This window comes from Saccopteryx bilineata, chromosome 1 (genome assembly GCF_036850765.1).
Source record: "Saccopteryx bilineata isolate mSacBil1 chromosome 1, mSacBil1_pri_phased_curated, whole genome shotgun sequence".
NCBI classification, from domain to species: domain Eukaryota; kingdom Metazoa; phylum Chordata; class Mammalia; order Chiroptera; family Emballonuridae; genus Saccopteryx; species Saccopteryx bilineata.
Genome location: NC_089490.1, coordinates 389628293 through 389648872, shown reverse-complemented (window position 1 = coordinate 389648872; position 20580 = coordinate 389628293). Strand labels below are relative to the sequence as shown.

The 20580-nt window shown below is 44.1% G+C and overlaps 1 protein-coding gene and 1 non-coding gene across 4 annotated transcripts in view; both read left to right on the top strand.

The window, feature by feature from the left end:
- CKAP5 (cytoskeleton associated protein 5) overlaps positions 1–20580 on the top strand; it is a 124879-nt gene that overhangs the window by 100166 nt on the left and 4133 nt on the right. For all 3 annotated transcript variants that reach the window (XM_066251413.1, XM_066251412.1, XM_066251411.1), the window contains exons 28-42: positions 1954–2079; positions 3939–4088; positions 4395–4598; positions 4813–4948; positions 5380–5573; positions 7260–7432; positions 8587–8760; positions 8981–9101; positions 15573–15752; positions 16873–17060; positions 17549–17624; positions 18756–18944; positions 19039–19176; positions 19848–19931; positions 20021–20180. In XM_066251413.1, the coding sequence (XP_066107510.1) occupies positions 1954–2079; positions 3939–4088; positions 4395–4598; positions 4813–4948; positions 5380–5573; positions 7260–7432; positions 8587–8760; positions 8981–9101; positions 15573–15752; positions 16873–17060; positions 17549–17624; positions 18756–18944; positions 19039–19176; positions 19848–19931; positions 20021–20180 (2293 nt within the window). The remainder of the gene's footprint in view (positions 1–1953; positions 2080–3938; positions 4089–4394; positions 4599–4812; positions 4949–5379; positions 5574–7259; positions 7433–8586; positions 8761–8980; positions 9102–15572; positions 15753–16872; positions 17061–17548; positions 17625–18755; positions 18945–19038; positions 19177–19847; positions 19932–20020; positions 20181–20580) is intronic.
- Positions 5072–5182, top strand: LOC136321310 (small nucleolar RNA SNORD67). Its single transcript, XR_010728574.1, has one exon. It is a non-coding gene; the product is annotated as a small nucleolar RNA SNORD67 (small nucleolar RNA).

Here is a 20580-nt window from a genome sequence, read left to right as displayed (position 1 = left end):
GACAGACAGGAAGGGAGAGAGATGAGAAGCATTAACTCATAGTTGTAGCACCTAAGTTGTTCATTGATTGCTATCTCATATGTGCCTTGATGGGGGGGTGGGCACCAGCTGAGCCTGTGACCTTGGGCTCAAGCTAGCGACCGTGGGTTCATGTCAATGACCCCACACTCAAGCTGGCAACCCCACGCTCAAACTGGTGTGACTACGCTCAAGCCAGGTGAGCCCATGCTCAAGCCAGTGACCTAGGGGTTTCAAACCTGGGTCCTCAGCATCCCAAGTTAATGCTCTGTCCACTGTGTCACCGCCTGATCAGGCTTTAATTAAGTTTTTGAATCACAGCAAATTGTCATAGTTTCTGTATCAAGATTCAGACCTTGTCACTGTATTCAGATTATTGATTAATTCTTTCAAAAAGATATTTTCAGCCCTGGCCGGATAACTCGGTTAGAGCATCATCCCAAAGCACATCAGTTGCCGGTTTGATCCCTGGTCAGGGCACATACAGGAACAGATCAATGTTCCTGTGTCTCTCTCACTCCCTTCCTCTCTCTAAAAATCAATAAACATTTTAAAATTATTTTATTTATTGATTTTTAGAGAGAGGAGAGTGAGAGAGAAAGGGTGTGGGGAGGAGCAAGAAGCATCAACTTGTAGTAGTAGCTTCCCATATGTGCCTTGACTGGGCAAGCCCAGGGTTTCAGACCAGTGACCTCAGCACTCCAAGCTGAATGCTTTATTTAGAATGGGGGACTCTGTGGCTATTGGTCTAAATATTACAATTAGCCTGACCTGTGGTGGCTCAGTGGATAAAGCATCGACCTGGGAATGCTGAGGTCGCCGGTTCGAAACCCTGGGCTTGCCTGGTCAAGGCACATATGGGAGTTGATGCTTCCAGTTCCTCCCCCCCTTCTCTCTCTCTCTGTCTCTCCTCTCTCTCTTTCTCTGTCTCTCCCTCTCCTCTCTAAAATGAATTTAAAAAAAAATAAAATAAATATTACAATTATTTGTTTTCCCTCCCTCTGCATGGATCTTTTAATTCACTGAGTTAATTTAAGTGGGTAATTATCTTATACACTCTCCAATGAAGCTGTTCTTTTCCTGTCCTCATCCCAGATTTAACAAGTGCTTATTTAAGTATTTTGATCACAAGTGCTTTGAAGTAGTTTGGCTCTGTTCTTAATGGCATACTTTTTTATTTCAGTCTTTTGCAGTTTATAAAGCAGTTTTACATAAATGATCTTATATTTGTTTTGACTGAATAATTTTAGTGTTAGAAATAGAAAGAAATTTTGGCCTACTAGAAATAGTGGACTCTTGCTACATTTATAATAATGGTTTCAATAGTAAAATTCAAATATTACCTTAAACATATATACTGAATATTCATTAGTTTCTTTCTATCTGATACAAAGATTCTACATCTTGAATTATTTTTTAAAAAACCACTGTAGTAACTTAATTTCTAGCAACTTTCTATATGAACAGGTTCAAAAGGTCTTTAGTTATAGTCCTGTGATAGATATTTCATATGGAAAGAAACAGAATAGCTTTCTCAAATAACTGAGCTGAAATATGTGACTACCATTAAAAATGTCATTAAAATGGAAAGCTATAAATGGTGTTGAAGATTTCAAGAAAGAAAAGAACTGTCCAATAAACAAAAAAAGCCTGTGATCCAGACAAGTGATAGATAATAGAGCTTTTTCAACTACATTACATGCCAGTCTAAGGACTAGCCAACAGTTATGTAAGAATTTTATGAGAAACGTTTCTAGAAAACCCATACCGAAACATAATATATGCAAGATTCTGTGGCTCACCTGTTTCTTTCATGTAGAACATAATGTGGAGAGGTATCTCAGGTTTGTTTAGTGCCCTTCTACTGGGCAACCACGTCGTATTCCCAGGGCACCGAGGCCTAGCTAACCACTGTTCCCCGAACCGTGTCTGCAGAGTGCACCGGGAAAGAAGGTGCCCAGCAAGACCAGCTTAAAGGAGGACGAGGACAAGTCCGGTCCTATTTTTATTGTTGTTCCAAATGGAAAGGAGCAAAGAATGAAGGATGAAAAGGGATTAAAGGTAAGGAAGTAATAAGACTCCTCAGGAGTTTTTTGCTTGTTTTTGTTTTCTTTTGTTCAAGAATAATTTTGCTATCTGAAATTCATATCTAATAAACTGAATCTTTTGTTTATAAATTATATCTTGTTTCTATAAGACTACTTTATAGGATCATTAATTCCTACAAATAGAAATAGAAGTAGTTGTTTTAATTTTTAGAATCAAAGAATGGAAATATTCATTGAGTTTTATCAACTACACACAAGTAGCCGAATATTGCTTTAATCTTTCTTGTACCTACTACTTTAAAAGACAGACTGGTGACAGCCCTGGCCGGTTGGCTCAGCGGTAGAGCGTCGGCCTAGCGTGCAGAGGACCCGGGTTCGATTCCTGGCCAGGGCACACAGGAGAAGCACCCATTTGCTTCTCCACCCCTCCGCCGCGCCTTCCTCTCTGTCTCTCTCTTCCCCTCCCGCAGCCAAGGCTCCATTGGAGCAAAGATGGCCCGGGCGCTGGGGATGGCTCTGTGGCCTCTGCCTCAGGCGCTGGAGTGGCTCTGGTCGCAACATGGCGACACCCAGGATGGGCAGAGCATCGCCCCCTGGTGGGCAGAGCGTCACCCCTGGTGGACGTGCCGGGTGGATCCCGGTCGGGCGCATGCGGGAGTCTGTCTGACTGTCTCTTCCTGTTTCCAGCTTTAGAAAAATGCAAAAAAAAAAAAAAGACGGACTGGTGACTATATATGGCTAGTACAATCATTTCTCTTTTGATGTTCTAGTTTTATTAGATAATCTTTAAAAAAAATTTTAATATACATGTTTTTTTTTAATTCAAGAAGTACAAAAAGTACAGTGTAGTATGAAAAGCATATCTCCCATTCCAGTCTCCTTCCACAAGGAGGATATTATCAGTTTTTTTTGCATATTACTCCAGAAATACTAATATTCCATACCTCTACAATCATTAATATATAAATATATAGCCCTCATTTTGCACAAATGGAAACATGCTATATACTTTGTTCTGTATCTTTTTAAAAAAATAATATTTGTCATATGTTTGAGATCCTTCCATATCTGCATGCATATATATATTCGTTCTCATTGGTATAGCACATGTATGTACCTTTATTCCAGCTCACTGTGTTTGACAGTCTAGTCTTTAGCTATTACAAATTGTGTTGCCATAAGCGTCTCTGAAAGTGGTCTTTGTGCACATGTGTGAGCATTTCTATGTTGAACTCTTAGAATGGTATGTACATTTTAAATTTTGATAAATAGCCTGATCAGGCAGTGGTGCAGTAGACAGCACGTCGGACTGGGACATGGAAGACTCGGGTTTGAAACCCTGAGGTCGCTGGCTTGAGCGTGGGATCATAGACATGACCCCCATGGTCACTGGCTTGAGCAAGGGGTCACTCGCTCTGCTGTAGCCCCCTGTTCAAGTCACATATGAGAAAGCAGTCAATGAACAACTAAGGAGACGCAACAAAGAATTGATGCTTCTCATCTTCCTTCCTGTCTGTCCCCCGCTGTTCCTCTCTCTGTCTCTGTCACAAAAATTAATTAATTTTGATAAATATTTCAGTTTTTCCCTTTATTAAAGTTCTACCAACAGGGTCCACCATGTTATACAATAATAGAGCATTGATTTTTTTCTAGAAAATAAGAATTGCCAAAAATTTTGTTCCTAAATGATTTTTTAGAGTTAAGCTTTCAGACATATAGCTTGAAAGTACATTTTCATTCATATTTACTTACAAATTAATCTTGTAAAATTTAATAGTATTCTATTAAATTGATTCCTGAAGCTGCTTTATAGAGTTCTCTACCTCCTTTCAGTCGAACACCTTACAGCCTCTTTTCACTGGTATTTTTCAGGTGCTGAAGTGGAATTTTACTACTCCACGGGATGAATACATTGAACAGCTAAAGACTCAGATGTCTAGCTGTGTGGCTAAATGGTTACAAGATGAGATGTTTCACTCAGACTTTCAACATCATAACAAAGCCCTTGCAGTCATGGTTGATGTAAGTTTGCCATAGATAAATATTCATGTGTCTCATACATGTGGAAATACCGAGCCCTGTGAAATAATCAGAAGTTTGCATGACTTGAGAAGGAACTGGAGTCTATCACGTTCTCTAGTTTTAGAGCTGAAGTATTGTTTTATAAAGTAAATGGCTGTATATTTATAATTTTAAGTCTCAAATGGAGGCTAACAAATCTATTAATTTCTTTTTGGACTCTTGAAAATTTTAAGAGGTACTTGTCTAATAGAACTGAAAGTTTAATGCAGTCTTATTTGTGGGGAATTTGTCTTGTTTTGTTTTAAGCACTTGGAGAGTGAAAAAGAAGGTGTCATTGGTTGCCTGGATCTTATCTTGAAGTGGCTTACCCTGCGGTTTTTTGACACCAATACAAGCGTTCTAATGAAAGCCCTAGAATATTTAAAATTACTTTTCACCCTGCTAAGTGATGAGGAGTATCATCTTACCGAGAATGAAGCATCTTCCTTCATCCCCTATCTCATCCTCAAGGTAATGTGCTTTTCTCACTCTGGAACACTGCTCAGGTTTTCAGCTGACCTCAGATCTGTACTTTTATCCCCTCTCCCTTTCCTTTATTACATAATATAACTTCCACCACTCATTCCAGTGCCCCTATTTTTTTTAAGATCTAGTGATGCATGGGGGGAGGGAGGAGAGCCTTCGCTGTTCAGAAAATGCCTCACTTCATCATTATGTTGACTAGGTTGGAGAACCAAAGGATGTCATTCGTAAAGATGTCCGTGCCATCCTGAACCGGATGTGCCTTGTCTACCCAGCCAGCAAGATGTTCCCCTTCATCATGGAAGGAACCAAGTCCAAAAACTCAAAGCAGAGAGCAGGTGAAGCAAGTTTAAATTGAGACATGAGTCTGCATAGCGGTGACCTCTAAAAAGTAGTAGTTTAAATATGAACAAGGCAGTGTGTTCAGTCTTTGTGGTTGGTTTCAACCTTCTGATCTGGACTGTGAGAGTGATGAGTTGCACACTGGTGGAGCCATAGTATCAGGTGATACAGGCACCGCTCAGTACCACCCTGGTGACAAAATCAAGTGCACAGGGGCCATCTGACTCACAGGCATCCCTTTCTTCCAGAAGCACTTGCTTTACCACCACTGTTTTATAAGGAAGCAGTAAACAAGGAAAAATGGTAGGCAGAGCCAGAATAATATTTTAGTCCTTAATTTATGCCAAGGGAAATATAGCTAGTAAAGTTAGGCCTCTGTGCCAAATATGCATTGAGTCCCATTAATATAGCCTTTCTCCCCCGTCAGAGTGCCTGGAAGAACTGGGGTGTCTGGTTGAGTCCTATGGCATGAACGTTTGCCAGCCAACACCAGGAAAAGCCTTAAAAGAGATAGCGATTCACATCGGAGACCGCGACAACGCTGTGCGCAACGCTGCCCTCAACACCATCGTCACAGTGTACAATGTACACGGGGATCAGGTGTTCAAGCTTATTGGAACTGTAAGTGACTTTTCTCTGAACATTGTCAGCTTGTTATGAATTGCAAGATCACTTAGGTGTCGGTTTTCATGGCATCTCAACTGTGCTAAGGTTTTGCCACTTTCTTTTTATTAGACTCAACTTATTAGTGCGTCTTAGAATCCAGATAAACCCTGGAGATGTCTGATTATTGTGGGTTAGTTTATAGCAAGGGTCCCCAAACTACGGCCCGCGGGCCACATGCGGCCCCGAGGCCATTTATCTGGCCCCCACCGCACTTCCGGAAGGGGCACCTCTTTCATTGGTGGTCAATGAGAGGAGCATAGTTCCCATTGAAATACTGGTCGGTTTGTTGATTTAAATTTACTTGTTCTTTATTTTAAATGTTATATTTGTTCCCGTTTTGTATTTTTACTTTAAAATGAGATATGTGCAGTGTGCATAGGGATTTTTTCATAGTTTTTTTTATAGTCTGGCCCTCCAATGGTCTGAGGGACAGTGAACTGGCCCCCTGTGTAAAAAGTTTGGGGACCCTGGTTTATAGGCTGTGTTTTACTTGGAATCAGATTTTCTTTTCTGAGTATTCTGTTCATAGCAATTTGCTTTAGAAGTGAGAGTTATTTTTGAATCTAGAAATCTGAGCTAGCCTAGGATTTAAATTTTACCTGACAGTCTGCTCTCTAAATTTTAGTTCATTAGTGTTTAGTGAATAAATACTCATTTGTGTGTACTGTGATGCCGGTACCGATCAGATCTAGTCTGGATTCAGAGCTGTGAACCAGACTTCCGAGCACATCAGGTTCTGTGTTTGATCCATACTTCCTTTGAGCCAGTCCTGAGTGTGGCAGGACCTTAGTTCTTCACTCAGCTGCCTCTGGGTGTCACTCACATATGTCTGCTCGCATTAATCTAACTAAACCCTCACTGCAGGCCAGCGAGGGATGTAAAGCAGACAGGAGTTCCACAAATGACCACGACCTTCCTGCCCGTAGTCACACAGCCAGCGAGTTGTGATGCAGCAAAAATGAGGATGCTTCCTTTAACTTTTGATCTTTTTACTTGTAGTTATTAATATCCTTTCCTTTTATATCCTTTCTTCCTTTCAGATGTTCTGTTATTATGCCAAGGCAGGTTTCTTTTGGGGGGGGTTGTATTTTTCTGTAGTTGGAAACAGGGAGGCAGTCAGACAGACTCCCGCATGCACCCAACCGGATCCACCTGACATGCCCACCAGGGGGCGATGCTCCGCCCAACTGGGGCATCGCTCTGTTGCAACCACAGCCATTCTAGCGCCTGAGGCAGAGGCCATAGAGTCATCCCCAGCGCCCAGGCCAACCTTGCTCCAATGGAGCCTTGGCTGCGGGAGGGGAAGAGAGACAGAGAGGAAGGAGGGGGGGTGTGGAGAAGCAGATGGGCGCCTCTCCTGTGTGCCCTGGCCGGGAAGCGAACCCGGGACTTCTGCACGCCAGGCCGATGCTCTACCACTGAGCCAACCAGCCAGGGCCACAAGGCAGGTTTTAATAGTAGTTAATTTTAAAATGTAGATAATATTTTGAAAGTAAATTTATCCTAACATAACAGATTCTATTTGCTTCAATATGAAAATTGATATTAATTCTTGAATCTTCCAGTTAATTAGGTTATTCATTTTCCTTATATTGTAGTAGAGGGCTATGCTAAGCAGTTAGATTTGGCCTGTTTTTACAGCTTTCTGAAAAGGATATGAGCATGCTCGAGGAAAGGATTAAGCGGTCGGCAAAGAGGCCTTCTGCTGCACCAGTAAAGCAGGTAGAAGAGAAGCCTCAGCGCACGCAGAACATGAGCTCCAGTGCCAGCATGCTACGCAAGGGACCAGCTGAGGACATGTCCTCCAAACTCAAGTATGTAGATGGAGCTATTTGTCTCAGAGAATCTCGGTGGACTTTGCCCTGTGTGCTCAGAGCTTATCCTGAAACATAATCTTGAGTTCTTGTAGCCATTATCATGCATGACAGTGTCTGGGTAGATGTCTTGTAACCAAATGTTGAATCCTTCAGTCTTCATTGTCTTTGTCTCAAAACCACTTCTAAATAGTCTTGTGCCTTCTTTCACTGCTTTTCCGTGGACAGAATTATGTATCGCACTTATAGGATGTAAGTACTGCCTGCTAATTTCTCATTAGCAGGGCTCTTATATCTTTCTAACTTCTGACTTGGATTCATCCCCTCTGGATGGTGATTGATTGGCTTAGAGTTCATGACCAGGGTAGAGGGTGTAAATCCAGCCTTCCACAAAAGTCCACTGGCTGGCAGCGGAGGCAGCTTAATGTCATGTGGCTAAAAATATTGGCTCACCTTCTTCCTTGTGCTCTATATTTGGTCATGCTCAGGTTCCTATTCTTTAGACAAGGCTCAGTAAAATGCATGCAACCCAGAATTGGCTCAGGGACTCAAAATACTGCCTTTTAAGCAAGACTGCTTTGTTTTGGGTTGTGTCATGAGTATATTTTGACCAATTTGAATTCAGAAACTTTGAAGAACCATTACTTGGATATAATTCTGGCCCTCACCAATCAAGAGTGACTACAAAGAGGTGACTTACTGTCCCTCAAAGTATAAAATGGACTGAACAATGCATGGAATGCTTATGATTAGAAAAACTTAAACACTGGTTAATTTGGTAGAAAAGAACCAGCCAGTCCAGGTTTTTCTTAAATTTGTGCCAAAAATGGTGAGCTTTGAGTCGATATAAGTGTACTTTATTATTTTCTGCCCCATCTGGACTAGCAGTACAAGGCTTTCCTGAACGAGAGAGAATACTTTATAACTTGGCAGGTAGTGTGAGTAGAAAATCAGCTTATCTGCTCTCAGGATATTCACGACCCAGTGTTGCCCATTGAAGGGCACTTGCTGAGACTCAAAGACTTAAATCTCAGGGGGGCTGAAACCAGAAGTTGAACATCTGTCTTGAAGCTTTGGGGCAACTGGCAGTGCTACTCTTGCCCTTTGGTTACAAAGTCGCTTTTAGTTCAGGAACCTCCTTTTGCTTCCCCTAGCCAAGCTCGAAGCCTGAGCGGGCACCCGGAGGCCGCCCAGACCGTGCGCCGCGAGTTCCAGCTGGACCTAGATGAGATTGAGAACGACAATGGTACAGTTCGGTGTGAAATGCCAGAGCTGGTGCAGCACAAGCTGGATGACATCTTTGAACCGGTCCTTATTCCTGAACCCAAGTAAGTTAACTTCTCCCATTTAAGGATAAACAGTTCATGATCATCAAAGTGTATGTGTGAAAAGAGCTCTCTATACAATTAGAACTTTTTGAACTGATTATTACCTGGCTGATAGCAGTTCTTTACTAAGACCTGGATCTAGTGGGGAATTGTATTATTCCAACTCAACTGAGAAATCTTATAATAAAGATTGAATTTTTCCCTTTGTTCTGCTCTCTAGGATCCGCGCTGTTTCTCCACACTTTGATGATATGCACAGTAATACAGCATCCACAATCAATTTCATTATCTCCCAGGTAGCTAGTGGTGACATCAACACAAGCATCCAAGCTCTGACACAGGTATGAGGGTATTTCCCATGACAGTAATTCCACTGGTGGATAGAAAGGCTACAGGAGTGATGGTTGCAGACCAGTTGCAGTATTAAAGGAGACAGGCAGCATGCACTACCGTCCTGATGAAAAAAGTGCACAGGGACCACTCGGTCATCACTTGCTTCACAGGATGCAGCTCCTACAGAGCCTTGCTCTTGCTCTTTTTTTTTTTTTTTCTTCATTTTTCTGAAGTTGGAAACAGGGAGAGACAGTCAGACAGACTCCCGCATGCGCCCGACCGGGATCCACCCGGCACGCCCACCATGGGGCAACGCTCTGCCCACCAGGGGGCGATGCTCTGCCCATCCTGAGCGTGGCCATGTTGCGACCAGAGCCACTCTAGCGCCTGGGGCAGAGGCCACAGAGCCATCCCCAGTGCCCGGGCCATCTTTACTCCAGTGGAGCCTTGGCTGCAGGAGGGGAAGAGAGAGACAGAGAGGAAAGTGCGGCGGAGGGGTGGAGAAGCGAATGGGCGCTTCTCCTATGTGCCCTGGCCGGGAATCGAACCCGGGTCCTCTGCACGCTAGGCCGACGCTCTACCGCTGAGCCAACCGGCCAGGGCCGCTCTTTTTAATTGCATTCATTCACCAGAGGCTGGAGGTACAGCAGCAAGTAAGTAGGATCAACTTAGATTTTTTTTTGACAGAAACAAATAAGTAAACAAAGTATCAAATAATAGTAACTACTGTAAATATAACTCAAACTGGGTGATGGGAGGATGGGAGAAAGGAACTAAGTAGTTACTTAGCTTGATGGTCTGAGATTCAAGCAGAGGAAACAGCGCTAGCAGAAAGGCTCTAGGGTGGGAGTGAACTTGACTTGTTGAAGGAAACGATAAGGCCATGTGCTCAGAGCCTGTGAGCAAGGAGGAGAATGGTACAGAATGAGGCCAGGTCATATAGAGTTTATAAAGCCCCTAGGTAGTTGTTTGGATTTTATTTTAAGTGAAATAAGAAACTATCAGAAAAATTTAAGAAGCTACATGTTTTTAAAAATCATCCTGTTCTTCCTTTGCTTCCCTTCCCTAACAGTCCAGTTCTAAAGCCAGTAGGTGGGTAGAGCAAGGCAGGCACCTGCCTGTGGCAAGGGAGTGGGGGTAGGGCCATAGTGCCATTGTGGTGGTCCCCAAGCCCCAGCTTTGTGAGGGGGGCGATGCCGAGTTGGGAGCCAGAGCCCAGGCAGGATGAAGAGGGTGTCCGTGCAGGCAGCCTGTCTGGCATGGTGGTAGCATCCCAGGCAGGGTGAGGAGGACATCCATGTGTGTGGAAGGGAGGCAGGGTAGCGTGCAAGTAGCAGAATGAGAGTCAGAGGCTAAGCAGAAATGGGCATCTGCATGGGGAGGTGCTGGTGGCAGAGATGGGACTTTGGTTACATCCAAAGGGATTGATTGGTCAAAGAAATAAGGCAAAGAGGAGCCAAGTTTCCTACTGTCAGAGGACAGCACTACAAATGTGGATGGAAAGCAAACAGAATGACTCTGGTGTTGGACCAAAATTAGATGCATCAGTTTGAACTCATGGTTTTCAATGTGTAAATATAGAAATAAATACCAGTGTGAATGGATGTGTGTGTGTATGTGATATAAATGTATGTTATAGATAATATACATAAACTCGTTAGCTCTTGGCACTGAGAATGGTGTTGAACACCCCTGAATCTTGTTTTCTGAATATCATTTTCTACTAAAAGGAATGGGGGCTCCTTGAAGAAGTGGCTGATTTCAGGGCTGACTCAGGGAAAGTACAAGGTGATCCTGAAACATCTTCTGCCAGACAGCAGGGATGGGCTCAGAGAATGATAGGGACATGTGGACATGTGAGAAGTACCCAGAGGCCAACCAGAACACACTGTTTGAACAGGGACAGTTTCAGCATCATAATAAAGATAGTGATGACTTATAACCCAATAAACTGAATAAAGTTCAATAATTTATTTATTTTTTTTTTGTATTTTTCTGTAGTTGGAAATGGGGAGGCAGTCAGACAGACTCCTGCATGCGTCCAACCGGGATCCACCCAGCATGCCCACCAGGGGGTGATGTTCTGCCCATCCGGGGCATTGCTCTGTTGTGACCAGAGCCATTCTAGTGCCTGAGGCAGAGGCCATGGAGCCATCCTCAGCGCCCGGGCCAACTTTGCTCCAATGGAGCCTCGGCTGCGGGAGGGGAAGAGAGAGACAGAGGAAGGAGAGGGGGAGGGATGGAGAAGCAGATGGGCGCCTCTTTTGTGTGCCCTGGCCAGGAATCAAATCCGGGACTCCTGCACACCAGGCCGACGCTCTACCACTGAGCCAACCGGCCAGGGCCAAGTTCAATAAATTTATTGGGTTCAGTAAAATTTAATAAAGTAGGAAACCACAAATCCATTCATATATAAATTAAAATTTTGAAAAGAATTGGAATATTTATATAGTTTCATAGTTCCCTACAAAATGCAAAAGACACAGAAAATGCAAAATATACAAAAAATACAAAGTACTGAGAATAACTTGATTACAGAAGCCTGACAGTCTCCTTAATTGAGTGATCAAAATGAGCATCAATAATGCTACAAGCCTGACCATGCAGTGGCACAGTGGATAGAGCGTTAGACTGGGATGTGGAGGACTCAGGTTCGAGACCCCAAGGTCGCCAGTTTGAGTGTGGGCTCATCTGGTTTAAGCAAAAGCTCACCAGCTTGGACCCAAGGTCGCTGGCTCAAGCAAGGGGCTACGCGGTCTGCTGAAGGCCCCCGTGGTCAAGGCACATGAGATTTCAATCAATGAACAACTAAAGTGTCAAAATGAAAAACTGATGATTGATGCTTCTTATCTCTCTCCATTCCTGTCTGTCCCTATATATCCCTCTCTCTGACTCTATCTCTGTCCCTCTATAAAAAAAAAAAAATAATAATAATGCAACAAGATGACTCCCTGGTTGGATAGCTTGGTTGGTTAGCATATCATCCCAAAACGCAGAGGTTACAGGTTCAATTCCTGGTCAGGGAACATACAGGAGCAGCTCGTTGTTCCTGTCTCTCTCTCTCTCTCTCTCTCCCTCTCCCACTAAAATAATAAATAAAATTTTTTTTAAATAATAATGCATCAAGATGAACTCTTATGCCATCTGATAGGATCCAGTGAGAATTCAGCATTACTTACTGACATTTCTGATGTCATCTAATCATGAGGAAACATCAAACAAATGTAGATTAAGGGATATTTTATCAAGTGTCAAGGTCAAGAAAATGCAAGGAAGACTGAGGACTGGTCTAGACTGAGGAGAGACTAAGAGACATGACAGTTAAATGAAGTCATGAATCTAGAATGGCCTTTAGCTACAAAAACAATCAAGGCAGATGGAGAAAATGGAATGGGCCTGAGGATCAGATGGTAGTCATGTCAATATTAGTTTCCAAATTTTGATGTTGTATTATGATTATGAAAGAGAATGTCCTTGTTTTTTGTGTTTGTTTTAACTTTATTCATTTACTTGGGAGAGAAAGAGAAGGGGGAGAGAAGAACAGGAAGCATCAACTCCCACATGTACCCTGACCAGACAAGCCCGGGGTCTCGAATCGGCAACCTCAGCATTCCAGGTCAATGCCCCATTCACTGCACCACCACAGGCCAGGCCACAAGAATGTCCTTGTTAAGAAATACAAGTATCAGACAAACATGGAACATCAGATTAACAACTTACTCTCAAATGATTCTGGATTTAAAAAAAAAAAACTCTGTCTTTATTATACTTTTAACATTTTTATAATATTTGAACTTGATTTTTATTAAGGAAGAAGTCACCAGCCACTCTGTAGAGACCAGATTGTAGGCAGGGCTAGAGTGGATTCTGAGAGAGCTGTTAAGAAGCTATGGCTGAAGTTCACATGAAAAATAATATCTTGTGTACTAAGGCAGTTGTGATGGACAGGAAGAAGAGTGGGTGGTGTCAGGGCGTCTTCCAGCAGAACTTGGTGATAGATTGGACAGGAAATGGAAGGGAAGAGAGGAACCAAGAGTATCTCTTTGATTTTAAGATGGAGCGACTGCAGGGGATGGAGCGTCGGACTGGGATGCAGAGGACCCAGGTTCGAGACCCCGAGGTCGCCAGCTTGAGCGCAGGTTCATGTGGTTTGAGCAAAAAGCCCACCAGCTTAAACCCAAGGTCGCTGGTTCCAGCAAGGGGTTACTCGGTCTGCTGAAGGCCCGCAGTCAAGGCACATATGAGAAAGCAATCAATGAACAACTAAGGTGTTGCAACGCGCAATGAAAAACTAATGATTGATGCTTCTCATCTCTCTTCGTTCCTGTCTGTCTATCCCTCTCTCTCTCTCACTCTCAGTCTCTGAAAAAAAAAGAATGGATGAATAGATAAATAAATTCATTAATGTTAAAAGATAGAGCAACTGGGTGGATGATGATTCTGTATACTGAGATGAGGAAGGCTGGGGGTGGAGCAGGCTTGAGAGGTTGGAAATCAAGAGCTTTGTCTTTGCTATATTAAGTTTGAGCAGCCCATTAGAAATCCCCATGAAGACAGAGGTTAGAAATAGAAGGGCAGGGCCTAGGCGGCTGGCTCAGCTGTAGAGCATGCGGCATGTAGAAGTCCCGGGTTCGATTCCCCGTCAGGGCCCACAAGAGAAGCGCTCATCTGCTTCTCCACCCTTCCTCCTCTCCTTTCTATCTCTCTCTTCCCCTCCCACAGCCAAGGCGCCAGTGGAGCACAGTTGGCTCAGGCGCTGAGAATAGCTCCGTGACCTCCACCTCAGGTGCTAGAATGGCAACAGAGCAATGCCCCAGAGAGACCGAGTATCGCCCCCTGGTGGGAGTCTGTCTGTCTGCCTCCCCACCCCCTTCTCACTTTGGGGAAAAAAAAAAATAGAAGGACAGAGGCCTGACCAGGCGATGGCACAGTAGATAGAGCATCGGCCTGGGATGCAGAGGACCCAGGTTTGAAACCCCAAGGTCACCAGCTTGAGCACGGGCTCATCAGCTTGAGCATGGGGTTGCTGGCTTGAGCATGGGATCATAGACATGACCCCATGGTCGCTGGCTTGAGCAAGTGGTCACTGGCTTGGCTCTAGCCCCCCAGTCAAGGCACATATGAGAAAGCAATCAATGAACAACTGAGGTGCCTCAAACAAAGAACTGATGCTTCTCTCTCCCTTCCTATCTGTCTGTCCCTATCTGTCCCTCTGTCTCTGTCACTAAAAAAGAAAAGAAATAGAAGGGTATAATTGGGAATCTTAGTTTGCTGTTGTTTGACAATAGTCTCCTATTGGTATTGGGGGATAAAAACAAATGGAGGAGATTCTGAAAAATAGTGACTTCAGTGCAGAGCATCCCTCGCTGTCTTTCTGTCAGCTTCAATCCAAACCCATATGCCTTTCTGAGCAGAACTGCTGACTCAGGTAGGTAGTGTCTGAAGTATGGGAGCAGGGTTCAAGTCCTATCCTGTACAAGTACTGTATACTATAACTCATAGACTAAACGGTGCCCTAAACCTTGACCCTATATATGTGTGCATATGCAGTTGTATACGATTATATACGATTCTGTGAACATGAAGGACTATATGGCAGGTTAATATTAATTTTCTTGAGAAAAGAGGAGTAAGCCCCCCTCCAAAAAAGATAGTATTTTTTATAGTATTCTTGTTGAAGCAGCATTATTGAAAAGTCCCACTTACATAAAATTGTTAGTGCATGGAGGTGTGAATGCATAAAGAAATAAATGGAAGGGGGAACATTGTCTTCATCAACACCAGGGGGCACCATTCACACTGTAGTCTGTAGCATGGATGCCCCACCCACCTCCGTCATGGAGTTGTGCAGTTTCATAGTCCTGCCTGAAAGGATGGTCGCTGAAGATGAACACGATTGTCTCGGATGTTATTTAGGTAATCATACAAATAAAGATCTTTTCACAGTAGTGAATAGAACATACATGTTTTTCCCCTAGTGATATTTTACCATTAGTGACAACCAGTGTATCAGACTAAAAAAAAAACAAACCACTGGATCAAGATGTGGGAAACCTGAGTTTTGAGTTTGAATTTAGTAGTCCGATCTTTCTGACCCTCACTTTTCTCACTTGTTAAATGGAGATCTTACTCTCAGCCTGTGTACCTCTCAAAACTGTTAGAATGATTGCGTGAGATAATGGAAATTAAACACTCTCATAAATTAGACATTAAAGCATAGGGATTATTCCCTGAACTAGACAGTGAGACTCAGACTGGGAGCTGCAACTAATTCACCTAACAGTATCTTCTTAGGAAGTGTTCCTTGAATGATGGAATCCCTAAGGGTTAATTATTTATATGAAAAGTGACTGTGTTCTTTAAAAGGTAAAATACTGGAAGTGTCTTGCTAATATTACAGAGTCATCCCTTGTAGTAGTATCTTGCTGCTACTTAAAGGTATGAAGCTTGGAAAATACATCTTGGATTTTTGTTATCAGATTGATGAGGTCCTGAGACAGGAAGACAAAGCTGAAGCTATGTCTGGCCATATTGATCAGTTTCTGATAGCCACATTCATGCAGCTCAGACTCATCTACAACACACATATGGCAGATGAGAAGTTGGAGAAGGATGAGATCATCAAGTTGTATAGCTGCATCATCGGCAACATGATTTCGGTAAGGGCCCCTCTGCAGATCACAGGCTCTCCTTCAGTCTCTCCTCACCCCTGGGTTCTAGAGCCTGAGGCAGTGCAGATACTCCAGTGAGTCCAGAGTCACTTGTAGAAATGTACATGCATGCTACTGACCACTTCCACTGCATGTGGAACAACACTCCAAGATACTGTTATTGTCAGGCCACAAAGTAAAATGCTTACACTACCTAGAATTCTGCTTCCTGCCATTTTCTTCAGGCATGGTGGGTCCTGGCGGGCTTTTCACATGTAAATGCTCACATTAAAAATTTTTTTTTTTTTTTCATTTTTCTGAAGCTGGAAACAGGGAGAGACAGACAGACTTCCGCATGTGCCCGACCGGGATCCACCCGGCACGCCCACCATGGGGCGACGCTCTGCCCACCAGGGGGCGATGCTCTGCCCATCCTGGGCGTCGCCATGTTGCGACCAGAGCCACTCTAGCGCCTAGGGCAGAGGCCAAGGAGCCATCCCCAGCGCCCGGGCCATCCCTGCTCCAATGGAGCCTTGGTTGCGGGAGGGGAAGAGAGAGACAGAGAGGAAGGCGCGGCGGAGGGGTGGAGAAGCAAATGGGCGCTTCTCCTGTGTGCCCTGGCCGGGAATCAAACCTGGGTCCTCTGCACGCTAGGCCGACGCTCTTCCGCTGAGCCAACCGGCCAGGGCTAAAAATATTTTTATAACAGGAAGGAAGCACACCAATTAATTTTGACTACTATTGGACATTTGGGGGAGTGTAGTGATTTTTATTTTTTCCTAATACTCTTGAGTTTTTTGTTTTTTAAATTTATTAATTTTTAGAGAGGAGAGTGAGAGAGAGAGAGAGAGAGAGAGGGAGGGAGAGAGAGAGAGAGAGAGAGAGAGAGAGAAGGGGGGAGGAGCAGGAAGCATCAACTCCCATATGTGCCTTGACCAGGCAAGCCCAGGGTTTTGAACCGGCGACCTCAGCATTTCTAGGTCGACGCTTTATCCACTGCGCCACCACAGGTCAGGCTACTCTTGAGTTTTTAAAAATACACTATAATTGTTTACTACAGTGGCCACCCATGTTTTTCTTACGTAGTCTGTAGATTGAGTTTCATACCTCTAACACGATTATGAAACAGCTGTTTCAGATAGAGAGCCTCGCCCGGGAGGCCTCCACGGGAGTGCTGAAAGACCTTATGCACGGCCTCATCACCTTGATGCTGGATTCTCGGGTTGAGGACCTGGAGGAAGGCCAGCAGGTGATCCGCTCTGTGAACCTCTTGGTGGTGAAGGTTCTGGAGAAGTCAGACCAGACCAACATCCTCAGGTATATCTGTGCTCGCCGCATTATAGCCTACCACAGCTTCCGTTTTGTCTGCCCATAGAAACCAGAAGGCACTGGATCAGTTGTAACTTTAGGTCTGCCTTATAAATTGATTGATTACTCTTCCCTCAAGAACCAAGGGTATTCCAACCTGAGACAGCAGCTAAAACTAGTAAAAGTCAATAAGCCAGCAAATACGAGTTTTCTAGATTAGGACTGTAAAGTGTGCCAGTTACCCCACGCTTTTATGTGCATTTCTCTCAGCAACCAGTGACAATGAAAATAATGGAGGCTTTACCATGTGGTAATTTAAAAAGCTTAAATGGTTGTTTATTTTATTAACTGAATGTCAAAGACAATTCTTGATCCATGAGCTCTCAGTTTATTAGATAAATAGAGAATATTTCCACTTGACCTTTCCGTCCCTGATGTTAACTGGAATGCAGGTTTGAAACTTACTTGCTGTTGTGTTGGGTTTGTTTTTTCTCTAGCGCCCTACTTGTTTTGCTTCAAGACAGTCTCCTAACAACAGCCAACTCTCCCAAATTTTCAGAGCTTGTTATGAAGGTAAAGTTGAAATAGTTTGATCTTTTTCAAACATGCAGAAATTTATTAACGTGTGGGGAAAGAGGAGTTGGAACTAAGGCCTAGACTTAAGCAAGACGCCTGAAAAATATAGTTGGTCTCCATTTTCCCTTCCTCCTTTTTACCCCTAGCTCAGGCCAAAGCAATTCCTACCCTCGAACAGTAAAAAGGAATAACTATTTTATAAATATCTCACCAGTCCTCCTAGAATCAATAGAAGTTTCATTTCTTTTGGGGGAAAAGATATTAGTAGTCCAATAATATTTTGGTCTCTTTAATAGAAGAACTTCAAATGTACATATCAGTAACATTATAAAACTGTTGTTACACTGTAATCGTGTAAAATATTGTCTCCTCCGGTTAGATTTGGGTGAGCAATATGAACTACCCTACTCTCAGGTACCAAGCAAAACTAAGAATTCCCACCTTTTATTATTTAAGGTCCCTATCTCTGGGGAGCAGGAAGGAGGAGTGTCCGGATGATTAGATAGATGACTTGTCACACTTTAGCCAGTGACATTGTTTTTTTTGTTTGTTTGTTTGTTTTTTGCATTTTTCTGAAGCTGGAAACAGGGAGATACAGTCAGACAGACTCCTGCATGCGCCCGACCGGGATCCACCCGGCACGCCCACCATGGGGCGACACTCTGCCCACCAGGGGGCGATGCTCTGCCCATCCTGGGCGTCGCCATGTTGCGACCAGAGCCACTCTAGCGCCTGAGGCAGAGGCCACAGAGCCATCCCCAGCGCCCGGGCCATTTTTGCTCCAATGGAGCCTTGGCTGCGGGAGGGGAAGAGAGAGACAGAGAGGAAGGTGCGGCGGAGGGGTGGAGAAGCAAATGGGCGCTTCTCCTGTGTGCCCTGGCCAGGAATCGAACCCGGGTCCTCCGCACGCTAGGCCGACGCTCTACCGCTGAGCCAACCGGCCAGGGCCCAGTGACATTGTTAAAGTGAAATTGTTCATTTTCAGCAGCCACGCTTGAAAGATATGTGCCGCATTTATTTCCCTGACCATCTTTTAGAAGCGAGCCCAGAGCTTAGGGCAGACGAGTGGTGACAAATTATCTTCATTCTTCAGTCACTCCCTCTAACCTTTATTTCCTTTTCCAATAGTGTCTCTGGAGAATGGTTCGACTATTGCCTGATACCATCAACAGCATAAATCTGGACAGAATTCTTCTGGATATACACATTTTCATGAAGGTCTTCCCCAAAGAGAAACTGAAGCAATGCAAAAGTGAATTCCCCATAAGGACCCTAAAGACGCTGCTGCACACTCTATGCAAATTAAAAGGGCCCAAGGTTAGTGAGACTAGCCACCTGTCCCTAAGGGAGTTTGAGAGAACATCATGGAAATGGCACTGCTGCCATTTGAATGTGCGTGTGTCTCCCTCAGATCCTAGACCACCTAACGATGATTGACAACAAGAACGAGTCAGAGCTGGAGGCCCACCTCTGCCGGATGATGAAGCACAGTATGGACCAGATGGGGAGCAAGTCGGACAAGGAAACAGAAAAGGGAGCATCTCGAATTGTGAGTGTCCTGACTGGAAAGATTGAAGGACAGGAGGTTGTATGGAAGTGATCTTGTCGAAGGCTCAGGGACTGGGCCAGTCTCCCTCTCCTGCTGTGTTGCTGTGACCATTTGCACCTTGAAAATTTCAAATATAAACTACTTATAACTATGTGCTTCTTGGTCCCTAAGAAAGATTTCTTTGGGCCTAAGGCATTAGTCACCAGATAAGTCCACTGCGAGCTTTATTTAGGGAGGAATGGCCCAGATCATTCCTCTTCAAGTTCAGTTGAAAACCTGAGACTGGAAGCATTCAGTAACCCAGGTGTTTGTCACCTGCAGGAACAAACCAGAAAGGTCTGGATTCTAAGCTATTTTCAGTTCTTATCCAACCTTTGGTTCCTAATTAAATTTTTTTTTTTTTTTAATTTTTTTTATTTATTTATTCATTTTAGAGAGGAGGGGGGAGATAGATAGAGAGAGAGAGAGAGATTGAGAGAGAAGGGGGAGGAACAGGAAGCATCAACTCCCATATGTGCCTTGACCAGGCAAGCCCAGGGTTTTGAACTGGCAACCTCAGTGTTTCTAGGTTGACGCTTTATCCACTGCGCCACCACAGGTCAGGCTGGTTCCTAATTAATAACTCAAATCTAACCAACCAATCCTTCCTTGTGTGTCTTTCAACTTTTCAGGATGAAAAATCATCTAAGGCCAAAGTGAATGATTTCTTAGCTGAGATTTTTAAGAAGATTGGCTCTAAAGAGAATACTAAAGAGGTGAGGGGGCGGGGCTGAGCCAGGTGCAGATCTTTAGTGGACAAGGGTCCTGGACATCCCCCCACATCTTCCTTTTTCTCGTTAACCAGGGCCTCGCAGAGTTATATGAATATAAGAAGAAATATTCAGATGCCGACATTGAACCATTTCTGAAAAACTCCTCCCAGTTCTTCCAGAGCTACGTTGAGAGAGGCCTCCGGGTGATTGAGATGGAGAGGGAGGGCAAAGGCCGCATCCCCACGGCAGCAGGTGTGCTTTCCTCCGGGCCGGGAGCCTGAGCTCTGGACTGGCTTACCTGGATAACCGTGCACCTCGGTACTCCATGGGCACCAGTGATGTTCACGTTGCTATGGACAGTGGTCAACGCTTGTCACCTGCCTTGCCATCATCAGTGTTGACAGTGTCCCCACCTTGAAACAGTTCTCCCCTGGGCTGCGGTTCTCTGTGCTCTCGGTTTCCACCCACCTTGCTGGCTGTCCCTTCTGAGTCGGACTGAATCTTCCTGTCGCCAGACACCATGTTGGGGGCCCCCAGAGTTCAGTCCACCATCATCTCTAATATTCTCACTCTCCCTCCCTTAACTAGTCCATATACTTTCATCACTTAAATAGCATTTATATGCCAGCAAGACGCAATTTTGTTTGATGTC